We start from the raw sequence: 12,500 nt of genomic DNA, 5'->3' as shown, positions 1-12,500 counted from the left end.
GCATGAGTGCAAAATGCTGTGTTACCAGACAAACTAAATACATAATAAGCAACAACAATAATAATGTTTTGTTAAATTCCACAAGTTACTCTTTCAAAGCAGGAACCAGACCAAAGCTTGTGGTTAATAGTCATCTTTAATAGCATGTTGATATACTGCAAAGACAGGGAACTGTGGAAGGTCAAAGTTCAAATCTGCCTCACCCAGTTCACTCTAATTGGTTTTGTAGTTTCTAACATGAGCAAACACAGTGTTAGACCCACATCCACGCATCATTCATGAAGCAGTGCATTGATATGACAAAGCCCTTTTCACCTTTCCAAAACAAGTGAGCCGCACTGTCTATTATGCTACATTTGTTTCATCATAAACCCGGGGATTTTACTGTGCCTTCATTTAACAGAATACACAGGATGTCAGTTTCCCAGGCTACAAAAACACATCAAGAAACATGACGCAGAAGCCGGTAAACAAAAAAATTAAATGGCACAAAGCTTTTCAACTGTGCATGACGTTGTGCAGAAAGGCGTGTTCATATATCAGTTTTTCTTTAGAAGCTATTTGCTTTAATCCTTTTTTTTTTCTCAGTTCTGCTACATATACAGCATGACAGGAAAATGCAACTCACTCATGCACAAAACCTTTGGGAATTTGATGAAGTGAAAATCATGCATTACAACTAAAAACACAAATAGCCAAATTTAGATTAAAAAAATAACTTAAACAGCCGTATAGCCATTCTCCATAAAAAAATAAAAAAAAATAAAAAAAAAATCTGTAATTTGTAATCATACAACTTTCCAATTCACCCCAGTGAGCATTTTATGTCATCAGTGTTTTTTTATATGTAAATGTCGAAGTGGCCAATCACCTACTTGTGTTTTGTTCCTCCCACATCTCTCAGTTTTTGACCACTTTTGATCCTGATGTGAAAGGACACCCAGATGAGACAGACGCCCCCAGGTGGTGGTTTGATGAAAATAACTTGATAAGAGAAGGGAACAGAGAGGCAGCGATAAGCAAACGCCCATTAAACTTTACCTGATGGCCTTATGTTTAAAAGATAAAGCATTATTTCTGACCGGGACAGCCATTGACCTATACGAGAGCAAAGGAATGACATATGACGGTAGCATTTTGAGGAGCGGTGCAGCTTGTCCTTTGAATGTGGTATTTACAGTCTTGGCAAAGGGTGAAGGGAAAGTAATCAGATATTAATGCATTCTTTTGTCCCATTCTTTTTTAAAGCAGGCTAGCCAAAAGCACAGAGGCCATACCAATAATGCCAGTATTTGCAATACAAGTTATGCAGACAAGCTTGTACAAATGTCAGCTCGAAAAAGTTTGGTCAAAGTGAAAAGACACAAATAAATAAAAAACCTGTCAAAACAGACTTGAAATATGTTCGACAACATTCCAAAACAGACAAATACAAAGTAGTGTTACAGAAATGAAAACCAACATTTTTATATTCAGCCATAACACTGTGATCTTAGAAAAAAACTTTCAGTTACCCTCTGAAAAATGTAAAGTATACTAAATTTGAGCGATAACCAGAGTGATTTTTGGTGTCACAAAGCTTATGATTGGCTGTTATTTTCTTCATCTTCCTGTTGCCTTTCACTGTGGGATAAGCTATAGGAAATTATGACAAAGTGTGTGTTTTTGACTGAACAAAGCCACATAGGAGTAGCTAATAAACACAGCTTATGAGACAGTTATTGACAGATGGGAACAAAGGTCATCCATCACTTAAATCAGTGCAACTTGGGACTAGATTTGATGGAACAGTTGCTTAGTCGTTCCTTAAGTAAGAAGCATGGAAGAGGGAAAAGCAAAGTCATTTTTTCTTCTAGCCCTAGCATTTAGTGCAAAAAGTCTGTTTGCAGTGATGTAGTTTGGCACATCTGCATTTAAGTGTCAAGTATGAACACACGCACTCTAACAGCACATAGGCAAGTGAACTTGAATGACAGAAGCTCAACTGTAGCAGTCCTTGATCTGTAACCACCCGCTGATTTGTAATGTTTGACACATTGCTGCTTTAAGTGGCAAATATTATAACTACATGAAATCCGTCTAGGAACTATGGGAGGTTTTTTTTTCTGTAGAATTGACAAAAAAGTTATACAAATTTGTTAAAACCTAGTATATGTAATATTTCAAAATACATGTGGAATCAAGTTTATATATATGTATGCCTTATTTTTTAAAGTAACATTTTTTCTAATAATCTTATCTTAAATATATGCATATAGTGACATAATCTTTTTATTATAGCTCTTCCTCTTTGTATGTATATATGTACAGAATGCACTAGTACAAGGTAGTGAGGTGTCCGTGTGTTTCAAGGGATTATTCACACCATACTCCGCGAGCCGCTGGGGGTCCGGTGCAAACTGAGGCGTGGGTCCGGGGGAATGTACTGGTGTGGGTGGTTATAGGGCGGGGGAGGGGGAGGCAAAGGCGGTTGGTGCCCTCCATCAGGGGAGCGCACTGGGGTAGACCTGGCGGACTGGCTGAGCTGGTGCTGGAAGTGGTGGTGTGTGGGCGTCTGGCAAAGGAAGGCCTCCACGCGGCCATGTCCACTGTTGTCCAGCATGAAGACTTTGACAATCTGCTGACACTGGATGAGCGCGTCGGACCGTAGGTCCACCAGGCTGACGGCGGGCTGGTGCTGCAGGGGGACATTGTGACAGGGGGTGCTGGTCGCAGACTGCAGCTGTGGATGCTGCCAGTGGGTCAGGCCCTGCTGGAAGAGCAGCTCCCCCTGGTGGTTAAGAAGGGCCGTGTTCTCGGGAGTCCGAGCCGTGCTGCTGCTGAGCTGGTACGTCTGAAGCCTGTTGTGAATTGACACCTAGTTTAGAAAACAGCCAAGAGAACAGCATCAAATGTTATAAAACTGGTTCCTCCTCTCTGACCCGTCAGCCCTCTTTAGTTTTTTGGGGGGTGGTTGGTGAACAGCAGACACACAGGGCATGCTCGGGTGCTGGGGTCAGTGAAGGACCTTCCTCCCCCACAGGTACAGTGGGGGTGTATTCAGATGTTGGGAACACCAGAGTGACACTGGGAGATGAGAGACCTTCTGTGCAATACTACAGCTAAGGCCCGTGGTTCCAAAGGGGACACTGAGGGCCACTGTGTCTCCCTTCCAAACCACTATGTGGCACTATGGTGACAGAACACAGGAGATTTGAGGCTGGGATCATCAGGCCATACAAAGAAGAGGAATGGGTGGAAGAAGAGGAAGACGAGAGGTGTGAGCAGAGGGACAACCACGAACGTTGACAAGCAACACTCAGAAATGATGCACTCCATCTGTTCTGCCTTTAAAACTGAATTAATTTCATATTCAATTTGGTTCTATTGTCCTATGTTTTTTGGAAATCTATAGCCTTCCAAAGCAGCAGACTGTGTCTGACATCCCTGCTGTGTTCCCCCACAGCAGGTGAGGGCCGTGTGCAGAGGAGCAGATGACTCTAACAAGATGTCTACTGGACACTGGACAGAGTGGAGTCTTGTTTGCTTAATTGGCTGCACTACAGTTTTTACATTCTGTGAGTCACTATTTTATTCTCACCACAGCGCCAAGATTGGTGATAAACAATGTCATTTGGGGGGAAAAAACGTAACAAAAATGTTGACTACAGCTACGTATCTGCTAGACTGATTGCAGAGGAGTGTGACATTTTCACATTCCTGCCTGGATTATACACAGGCTCTTGTGAGTGACCCCTGGTTTTTAGAGATAGATGCGTTTGGACAGCTCCCCACCAACCGTTGACATTTACTGTGGGCTGTGTGGTAGAGGGGAACGCTGCTGTTGAAGGTAGCTCAGACAACCATGAAGCCTGACCTAAGGTGCAAACATGGGTGAAATAATAAAACAGACCCTCAAGCTAGTCCACAAGATACACATGCCTTGATATCGGATTCAGTTAAATGTTTTGTCTATAGTCTTACCGAACATTGTTGTCTTTGTAATTACTTACAGAATGTTTGTCACCAAATGTAAAAACAGTTTACTCTTAAGGTGCAGTCTCAAAATGGACAGAGAAAACAGAGAAAGGCCAACTGATGCTTCAAGAATCTCATTTGCAAAGGCCCATGAGTAGTGTAGTGCGGCCGGATCTTACTTACAGAGACCTTGTGCATGACTGATTATCCCTGAAGCTTTGGCAGGCAGGTGATGCGTCTGGGACCTGTGAGCAGTAAATTAATCCACCCACACGGCGCTGTGATAATTAATGTCACAGTGTTGGATGCGCATTCACAAGCTCTGACCTGTACGCCTGAAAGATCTGGATTTTATCATTGATTGTTTTATTTTGGTTCAACAATAATGTCAAACAGGAACATCCATTTAAGCTCTACCCTTATTTATCCAGTTTTAGAGGTTTGAAGATACATAAGTAACAGCCCCTGAGACGCAGTGGTTGGTAGTTTTGCTTTAGTGGTTGAAAATGTGTTTGCTTAGGCACGATCTCCCTTTCAAACGTTTTAGATATTTCTTGAATGGTTGGTTTTGTTCACACACTCGATTACTCTCTCTGACGCGCTTATCTCAACAGTTCTGCCTGACAACCATGACAACCACAGCGTGTTGTACAGGTACTTGACAGCTCATCGTGGGCCATTGGACCCGAGCTCTTCCTCGCGTCGCACTTTGATCCAGTGCAGTCCTGAGTGAGAGACTTACCTGCTCAGTGGGACATGCTCTGTCACTAAGCACTTACCTCCATCGCATTCTGTCCACTTCTGTCATCTACCTCCCGCTGCCCTGCACAAAAGCACGAGGGGGAGAAAGGAGACGGATTATTATCATGTACGGAATTACAGATCATAGAGGTGCCTGATTGCGTTGGTAGATATTGATATGTTTAAATAATTTGTTAAACTTGTTGTTATATTTTAATTAGCGGTTATGTCAAATAGAGTTGATCTACTACAGTGTGTTACCAGTGTGTTGTTAAAAGTTTGAAAACTGAAATCATAAAAAAATACATACAAATGACAGTATACTTGCACAGCCATTAAAATGTGACTATAAATATATCTAATACCGTATTCTCCAGACTATAAGTTGCACCTTTTTTCATAGTTTTGGCCGGGGTGCGACTTATACTTATATTTATGTACTTTCTTATTTTCACACTTGCAACCGCATTTCATACTCTAGTGCCACTTAAATATTTTTTTGTGCATTTTTTGGCTGGTGCGACTTATACTCCGGTCCGACTTATAGTCCGGAAAATACGGTGCATTTCAAACATCAGTGCATTTTTTTTAGATGATAATACATTTTGAGGATTAGCGCAGGCTCATTTCAAATATTTCATGTTTTCAGCAGGTTTCCACTTGAAAACAGGAAAATTGTTCTCACAAGGGCTTTCGAGACACACCTGACGGAGAGGGTAGTTTGCCGCGGAGCTCGAGCTGTGTTCCATTCTTCACAGAGTGCGCCTTCGCCCCCTGCTGTTTCTCCAGTTCCCCTGCGCACAACACGAGAGCAAATTATTTTTAGAACCATGACAAGAACCAAAGCTACAAAACATCCAGGTACCGCTGCGGCGAAAGGAGTGACAACCACATTAACCGGTGTAATTTGAGCTTCTTTCAAACGAACCTGGATAATATAAACATTCCTGGCACACTCTGAGCTCCAAACATGACTCTTCATCTCTCTAATTAAACTTCACACTTGGTGGTAATTGCATGTCATTTCCAATCATGATGACTAAATATGGTTTTGTCTCCTTCATTGCACAGCATTCTAATTTTGAGGAACAACCCCAAAACACAACAGCAAGTGAGACTACGCAAATCTCAGGGAAACGACGAGGTGTGTTACCTAAACTCCAGCATATCTACAAGAACTGATGCAAGGAAGTTGATTTTGGTGCTCAACTCCCCAGCTCTGGAGACAGGAACAAAGTTGGCCTGTCACTCCCTGCCTGTCTACATGTGTATCCGACTGCTCCTCACTGCAGATACACCAAAATCCAGAGGGAAACCATCTTTGATCCCCACTGACAGCCACAAAACGCTAAGGAGCTAAGATGTTCCATATGTATCTTGGTATGTGCACGAAGGACGCTAACCCGCTCCAGCTAGAGGAGAGAGGGCTATGGGACTTGGTTTGTCTCCATGGATGTGTAAACGTGTCGTCTGGAATGCTCCACAGTATGTCATTAAACAAATCTATTTAGCATCTATTCAATTTCACACATTTTTATTCCTGAAAAGCAAACAGGAGTGCAAGTCAACAGATCTGACATGTAAAATGGCTTGTTGTGTCCACGGAGATTCATCAGCTTAATGGCATACCGTGGAATATTCCAGGCAAAACAATAACATCTCCGTGGAGACGAGGAAGTCCAGAAATGTACATAATGCACGTTAAACATACCGGCAATTCAAAATGGTAGCAAAGTGAATCCCGAAACGGTATATTGTGTGGAAATATTCATACACAAGTGATTCATATTTGTGCCAACGCCCCTTTTGTGTGGGATCGGAGCTTGGTGGTCTTGTGACGTCCTGCACCTTTAAATACTCCTGCATGACGCTCGCTTGACCTGCTTGTAGCTGGTCCACTGCACTCATTATTTTCTTTAATCGTCATACAGCACTGCACATGCTCCAAACAACTTTATCAAACACACATACACCCCCCTGACTTTGCAAATGTTCACGCCTCGTCGAGATCATCCACAAATCTGTTCAATGTGTTTAACTTTGCATTTATTGTTTGCCGTATTTGCTGTCGGGGTTTGGAGCCGGGGTAACTTATGACACAAGTTAAAAAAACAGGCCTTACACTCGATGCGTATCTGCTCCATCTCCGACACCTCTGCGATGGACTCTTTTAGATCCTCCACAAACTTGAGCAGCTCCTCCGCACTCTGCGCACAGAAATTAAATACCTGCTTCTTGTCTGAGCCGAACGGTGATAGGATGGTGATGCCGTGAGGGTAATCTAAAAGAAAACGAGAGAAAAAAGATTGGACAAAGTTCTCGGTACGGAATAGCGTTGCATTTGAACACATTATCGTTGTCGTCTCTCCGCTTCTTAAACTTGCCAAGAGCTCTTCAGTTCAAAATCGAATCCATTTGTTTGTGACTTACATTCGTTTTCAAAAAGATGGAACTGCATGCCAAGTAGGCCCATGGCTTTGCAAAAAGTGTACGCGGCAGAGCTCTTCTTTTTTGGACATAACTTCAAGATCTGCAAACAAAGAGAGACAAACGACAAAATAAGTCAGGTTTTCACACCAGAATTGACTAGGGTCCTATTAATTGTTTTGTTTGATTTAAGCTCTATCTGTGCCTTTCCTTAGATAAACCAGCAGGGTGACAAAAAGGATTAGCTCACTGTATTAGATATACAGTAAAATGCATTGGCCTTGACTAACAATACTTCAGAAATGTATTTGTTTCATGGCTGACCCCTCGGGAAGCCAGCAAACTATTCAATATTCTTTGCCAAAAATGAATTAAGCCAAAATGGTCACGCAAGCCGTTTAGACAGAGCGTAAAATGAACTGCTGAAATGGAGTGAATTCTTCAAAGTCCTCTTCTTTAAAGGTTCTGGCTTGTTGTTTACTGTCAGAAGTGAAATTCCCAGTGGACGACGCACATGGCTAGTTTTAAAAGGCCCAGTTTAGAGAAACCAGCGTCAAATTGAACAGAAAACCTTTTCACGAAACTTAACACCTACAGCAAAACGGTTTGAGTCGTGGCTTAACATAATTATGTCATATACTGCAGTAAACCAATACTAGTAGCCAAAACATACCAGAAGACTTAACCCTGCTCCTATCCCTTTGAAAAATAAAACCCGCATGAAACAACTTTAAAGAGTAGGAACACCCTGAAGGGACAGCTCGGAGAAGATGGTGCAATGCAGCTGTCACAACAAAGCGTTTTGTATTACCTTTGAGATTTTTTTTAGTATCATATAATTACTTTGTGTCTTAAATTGTTATTTAGGTGCAAACCGGGGTACGCACCACAATTAGATCGTTGAAGAGGAAGACTTCTCTCTGGTGAGCTGCCTGTTTCTGCGGCTTGCTGACGTCTGTGACCTCAAACAGACGGCTGCAGCACACCAGTCTGCGGTGAGGCACGGACAGGACCTGCACACACGGGTTTGAAATCATGTTATTACAAGTGAAAGAGGGTCATTTACAGAAGCACGGACAGGACCTGCACACACGGGTTTGAAATCATGTTATTACAAGTGAAAGAGGGTCATTTACAGAAGCACGGACAGGACCTGCACACACGGGTTTGAAATCATGTTATTACGAGTGAAAGAGGGTCATTTACAGAAGCACGGACAGGACCTGCACACACGGGTTTGAAATCATGTTATTACAAGTGAAAGAGGGTCATTTACAGAAGCACAGACAGGACCTGCACACACGGGTTTGAAATCATGTTATTACGAGTGAAAGAGGGTCATTTACAGAAGCACGGACAGGACCTGCACACACGGGTTTGAAATCATGTTATTACGAGTGAAAGAGGGTCATTTTCAGAAGCACAGACAGGACCTGCACACACGGGTTTGAAATCATGTTATTACAAGTGAAAGAGGGTCATTCACAGAGGAGAGGTTCGTCACTCTGCCTTTCTCCATTGTCCTTCACCACGATGGCTTCTGAATCTAATAGATGTGAGATGAGTTTGCTTTGTTACCAAGTATGTAACCCAGCCTTGGCTCAGAGTAGAGGAGATTATTGAATAAGTAAGTGTTTCTCCGTGACTTATTCAACTGAGATGCACAAGATTTAGTTCTGCAGTTCTTCTGACTATGGGAATTAACTTAGGGCTAGTGCGTAGTAGAATGCCTTCCCCCACCCTCCATAACATAAAAGTTTGTGTGTGTGTGTGTGTGTGTGTGTATGTGCGTGCGTGCGTGTGTGTAGGTGTGTTTATTTTAAAATTGTTTAAAAAAGCGTTTTCAACCCACGCACTCAACAACAAGAGTAGCACAAGGGTTCATGTGAATTGGTTATGCCTTAAACTTATTATGTTGCCTTTGGTTACGCTGACCCTCACGAAATGCATTTGTAGACTGTGCTTGAACACCTCCTGAAGGAAGTTCTTATGAACATATCAGCTAACAACAGCCTTTGCAACGCCTTATATTTTGTCTGTGTCCATTGAAATCTGTGTATCGATAACAAATGAAATATTTACACATCACAAAGAGAACCACACTAGAAACGTCTCAAGACATAAGCTGTATCTAAAGCACTGACATGATTCAATCTTGGAGAGAGAAACTTTCTCAAGACCACTTTTATTTTCTGGCAGACGGCTCCTCTGGGCAGGAACAGTCACTTCCTGTTACAACAATCCATCACGGTTTGGCTCTGACAGCACTCTCTCTCATCTTTTGACCACTCATCTATCGCACAGAAACACTTAAAGAAAAACACACACCAGGAATAATTACGGAAGAAAGATTTGTTTTGAAGTGTTTCTCCTTGCCGAGAAAGAGGGTCTAAGGACAGGGAACTATGAACATTGTTTAAGCTGTTCTCTCTGTCGCCCTTCGGGGCCACTGGTGTTGTGATTTCGGGCATTACACAAATAAATGTAATTGAAATGAATTTTGTATCTTCATCAATACAATTTTATTCAATAAAATCACCCATTTTAACGACTGAATTTGAATACTCAATTATTCAAATTCAACCCTGAAGACAGCAGCTATTTCATTTCAAACAGATGAATCTTGGAGGGAGGTCATTGTAATGTGTCTGCAGTGTGTGCACTTTGGTTGTGTAACATGTGAGCCGTGCGTTTAACCCCGAGTCAGTTTGAGGAGTGTAATGACAGCTGTATAATGTCGTGTGTGTTTTGGATGATGATTGCGCTGCTGATGAGACATTTAATGGCTAATAAATGGGCGTTGATAGCATTGCAGAGTCTAGATGCTTGATAAGGACTTGAATAATGAGAAAATCATTTGCCTTGGAGCATGGCACAATCTATTTGCATACTTGGTATTCTGTAACTTTGATTTTACTGCTGGTGATGTATTTACTTTGCACTTGCAGCAATCTTACTTCAGCAATACTTTCTAAATACTACTTCAATTCAATTCAATTTATTTTTGTAGCGCCCAAAATCACAACAGCGGTTGTCTCAGAGGGCGACAACTAAATACATCTTTAAATCGAGATGATGTGAGGAGGAGGAACCAAAAGTCTGTACGAAGCAATAAAATTAAAAGATTAACAGTCACTTCAAAATAATTATAATTATAAATAACAATAAAACAACAAAAACAAATATTAAAGGTGTACTGTAGTAGCAGAAATAAGGCAATGAAGCGAGTTGCTTTGTCTCAATGTTAAGGTGATTTAATCAGGCGTTTCTCTCTCTCTGGTTCATTATATGATCAGAGCTCCCTCTTGTCCCATGTCCTACATATTTATACCCGTAGTCACATGACCACACACACAGATGTTCCTGGTCACTGTTCTCTCAGGTACAAAGGAATACAGGAGCAAATGGGACATCAAAGAAACAGTGGTTTCAGGAAGGAGACAGTACATAACATTTGCATTAATTCAATTCACATGTCTTGCCTAGTGTGAAACATAACGTGGGACTTCCTAATCACTCCAGGGAGTCCGGACATGTAAATTTCCAGGCCAAAAGGGGTTGTCAGGCTGTTAGAGAACTAAATCTGATTAGAAATAGGTTTGAAAGTTAAAAAGTAAAGGGCCAGATTATATTTTTTCCACAACAGTTCTATGTAACTTTTCTAGTCCTCTCCATAGAGGCAAACAATATGTTAAATTGTAATGTAATTTGTGTCCCTTATGGATAAATAAAGTTTATATTAAGGCTAACTTTCCGCCACACATCCAGGAATTAGGATTTCTAAACTTTTAGGTAATTATGAAGAAATCAAATACATCTGATGCACATTTCCCAAGAAGGAATTTAATAAATCATAATACCAAGTAAATAAAGAGCTACAAAGCTACTAAAACACACACTGTGGATCTCTAAACTCCCAGCTCCCAGAAGCAGATGGTCAGGCATAAAAAGTGGATTCTCACCGTTTTCATGCCCACAATAGACTGCTCCACTTTGGAGACGTAGGTGACGTGGTCCTCGTTGGAGCGTAACTCCCTCAGCTGGATCCGCTCATAGATCCCCACCACCATGTCTCTGGGGATGTCCGCCCCGTCATCCACACCTGACACATGGAAAATGCACAAGGACAATTTGAATCAGTATAACAGCAGGTGGGAACTTATTGAAGCCATTTAGTGTAACTCAACTCAAACATTATACAACAGATGACAAACAAATGTGGGTTACAGGTTCAGTGTTGCAGCGTCATGCAGTCTGCTCAAGGCCAACAGAACAGCAACAGCTTATTAGGATTTATAATGTTCTCTAAGTAATGTTTTAATATAACATGTCAGTGCTTATGTGGAGGTTTTTTGCAGAAAAGCAGGCAACATATACAAACCATGAGGATATTTGTGGACATGTATCTGTACATTTTGACCTAACAATAGTGCTGTGCAATTAACAGCATTTCAATCGCGTCAAGTCAATTCAAATCGTTACTTATCAACTCAATCCACGGTCAGTAAAAACATAAACAACATAAAATGACCCGTATTTTCTGGAGTATAAGTCGCACCAGCCAAAAAATGTATGATAGAGAAGAAAAAAAACATATATAAGTTGCACCGGAGTATGAAATGCGGTTACAAGTGTGAAAATAACAAATAATATCACATATAAGTCGCTCCGGAGTATAAGTATAAAAGCATAAATATAAGTATAAGTCGCACCCCGGCCAAAACTATGATTTATAGTCCGGAAAATATGGTAGATTAAAAAAAATATTTGTATAACTTTTGATTTGATGTATGTGAATTAACTGCTGAAAAAGTACAGTTTTTAAAAAGTATTTTGTTCTAGCACTTCAAATTTTTAGCCTTATGCTTGCACTTTGCTTATCTACATTTTGTTCTAAGTGTGTGTTCTAAATGTGTTGACAATAAAGTATCCATCTAAACATGTTGCCTTACTTCACAAATACATGCACAGACCAGTTTAGCATGCAACAGTATAGTTACAGCATTTATTGATTATGTATAGTCCTGCGCATTAGGGTCGGGCCATATCACATCGTCAGTTGAACATAACGAACACAGGGATGATATGAAATGTGGAATATTGTAATTGCATGTGTGCTGCAGCAGACTTTCCTCTCAGGTGCGAGAGGAGGCAGACAGCGATCGCGGCTAATCGCTACAGCTAAAGCCTAGAGCGACTCAAACATTGACTGTGGAGGCTAAAAACTAAAACGATAATGAAAGAGATGAGACGTGAGGAGTAAAAGCAGAACAATAAACTTTACCCTAAATAGCCCAAGACAAGTGGGTACAAATATCATAAAAGCCTGAGGTATAGTGTCAATTATATAATTATCGCAACCGTTCTCTTTGATA

General features: G+C 41.2%; 1 protein-coding gene across 6 annotated transcripts in view; it reads right to left on the bottom strand.

Annotated features, from left to right (window-relative positions):
• Positions 1–756: 756 nt before the first annotated feature.
• The window catches only part of iqsec3a (IQ motif and Sec7 domain ArfGEF 3a), a 95,514-nt gene continuing 83,770 nt past the window's right edge, over positions 757–12,500 (bottom strand). For 2 of the 6 annotated variants that reach the window (XM_072455063.1, XM_072455062.1), the window contains exons 7-13: positions 11,088–11,227; positions 8,013–8,138; positions 7,129–7,228; positions 6,821–6,979; positions 5,403–5,492; positions 4,737–4,780; positions 758–2,857 (exon numbers count right to left, since the gene is read on the bottom strand). In XM_072455063.1, the coding sequence (XP_072311164.1) occupies positions 2,360–2,857; positions 4,737–4,780; positions 5,403–5,492; positions 6,821–6,979; positions 7,129–7,228; positions 8,013–8,138; positions 11,088–11,227 (1,157 nt within the window). In that variant the 3' untranslated portion in view covers positions 758–2,359. Of the gene's footprint in view, positions 2,858–4,736; positions 4,781–5,402; positions 5,493–6,820; positions 6,980–7,128; positions 7,229–8,012; positions 8,139–11,087; positions 11,228–12,500 lie in introns of all 6 variants that reach the window. The other 4 variants (XM_072455058.1, XM_072455059.1, XM_072455060.1 and 1 more) reach the window with 4 other exon arrangements.

Source organism: Eucyclogobius newberryi, unplaced genomic scaffold (assembly GCF_026437365.1).
Source record: "Eucyclogobius newberryi isolate DKJ021-1_F unplaced genomic scaffold, fEucNew1.0.hap1 SCAF_2, whole genome shotgun sequence".
Lineage (NCBI taxonomy): Eukaryota > Metazoa > Chordata > Actinopteri > Gobiiformes > Gobiidae > Eucyclogobius > Eucyclogobius newberryi.
This window is presented reverse-complemented; position numbering and strand designations above follow the sequence as displayed.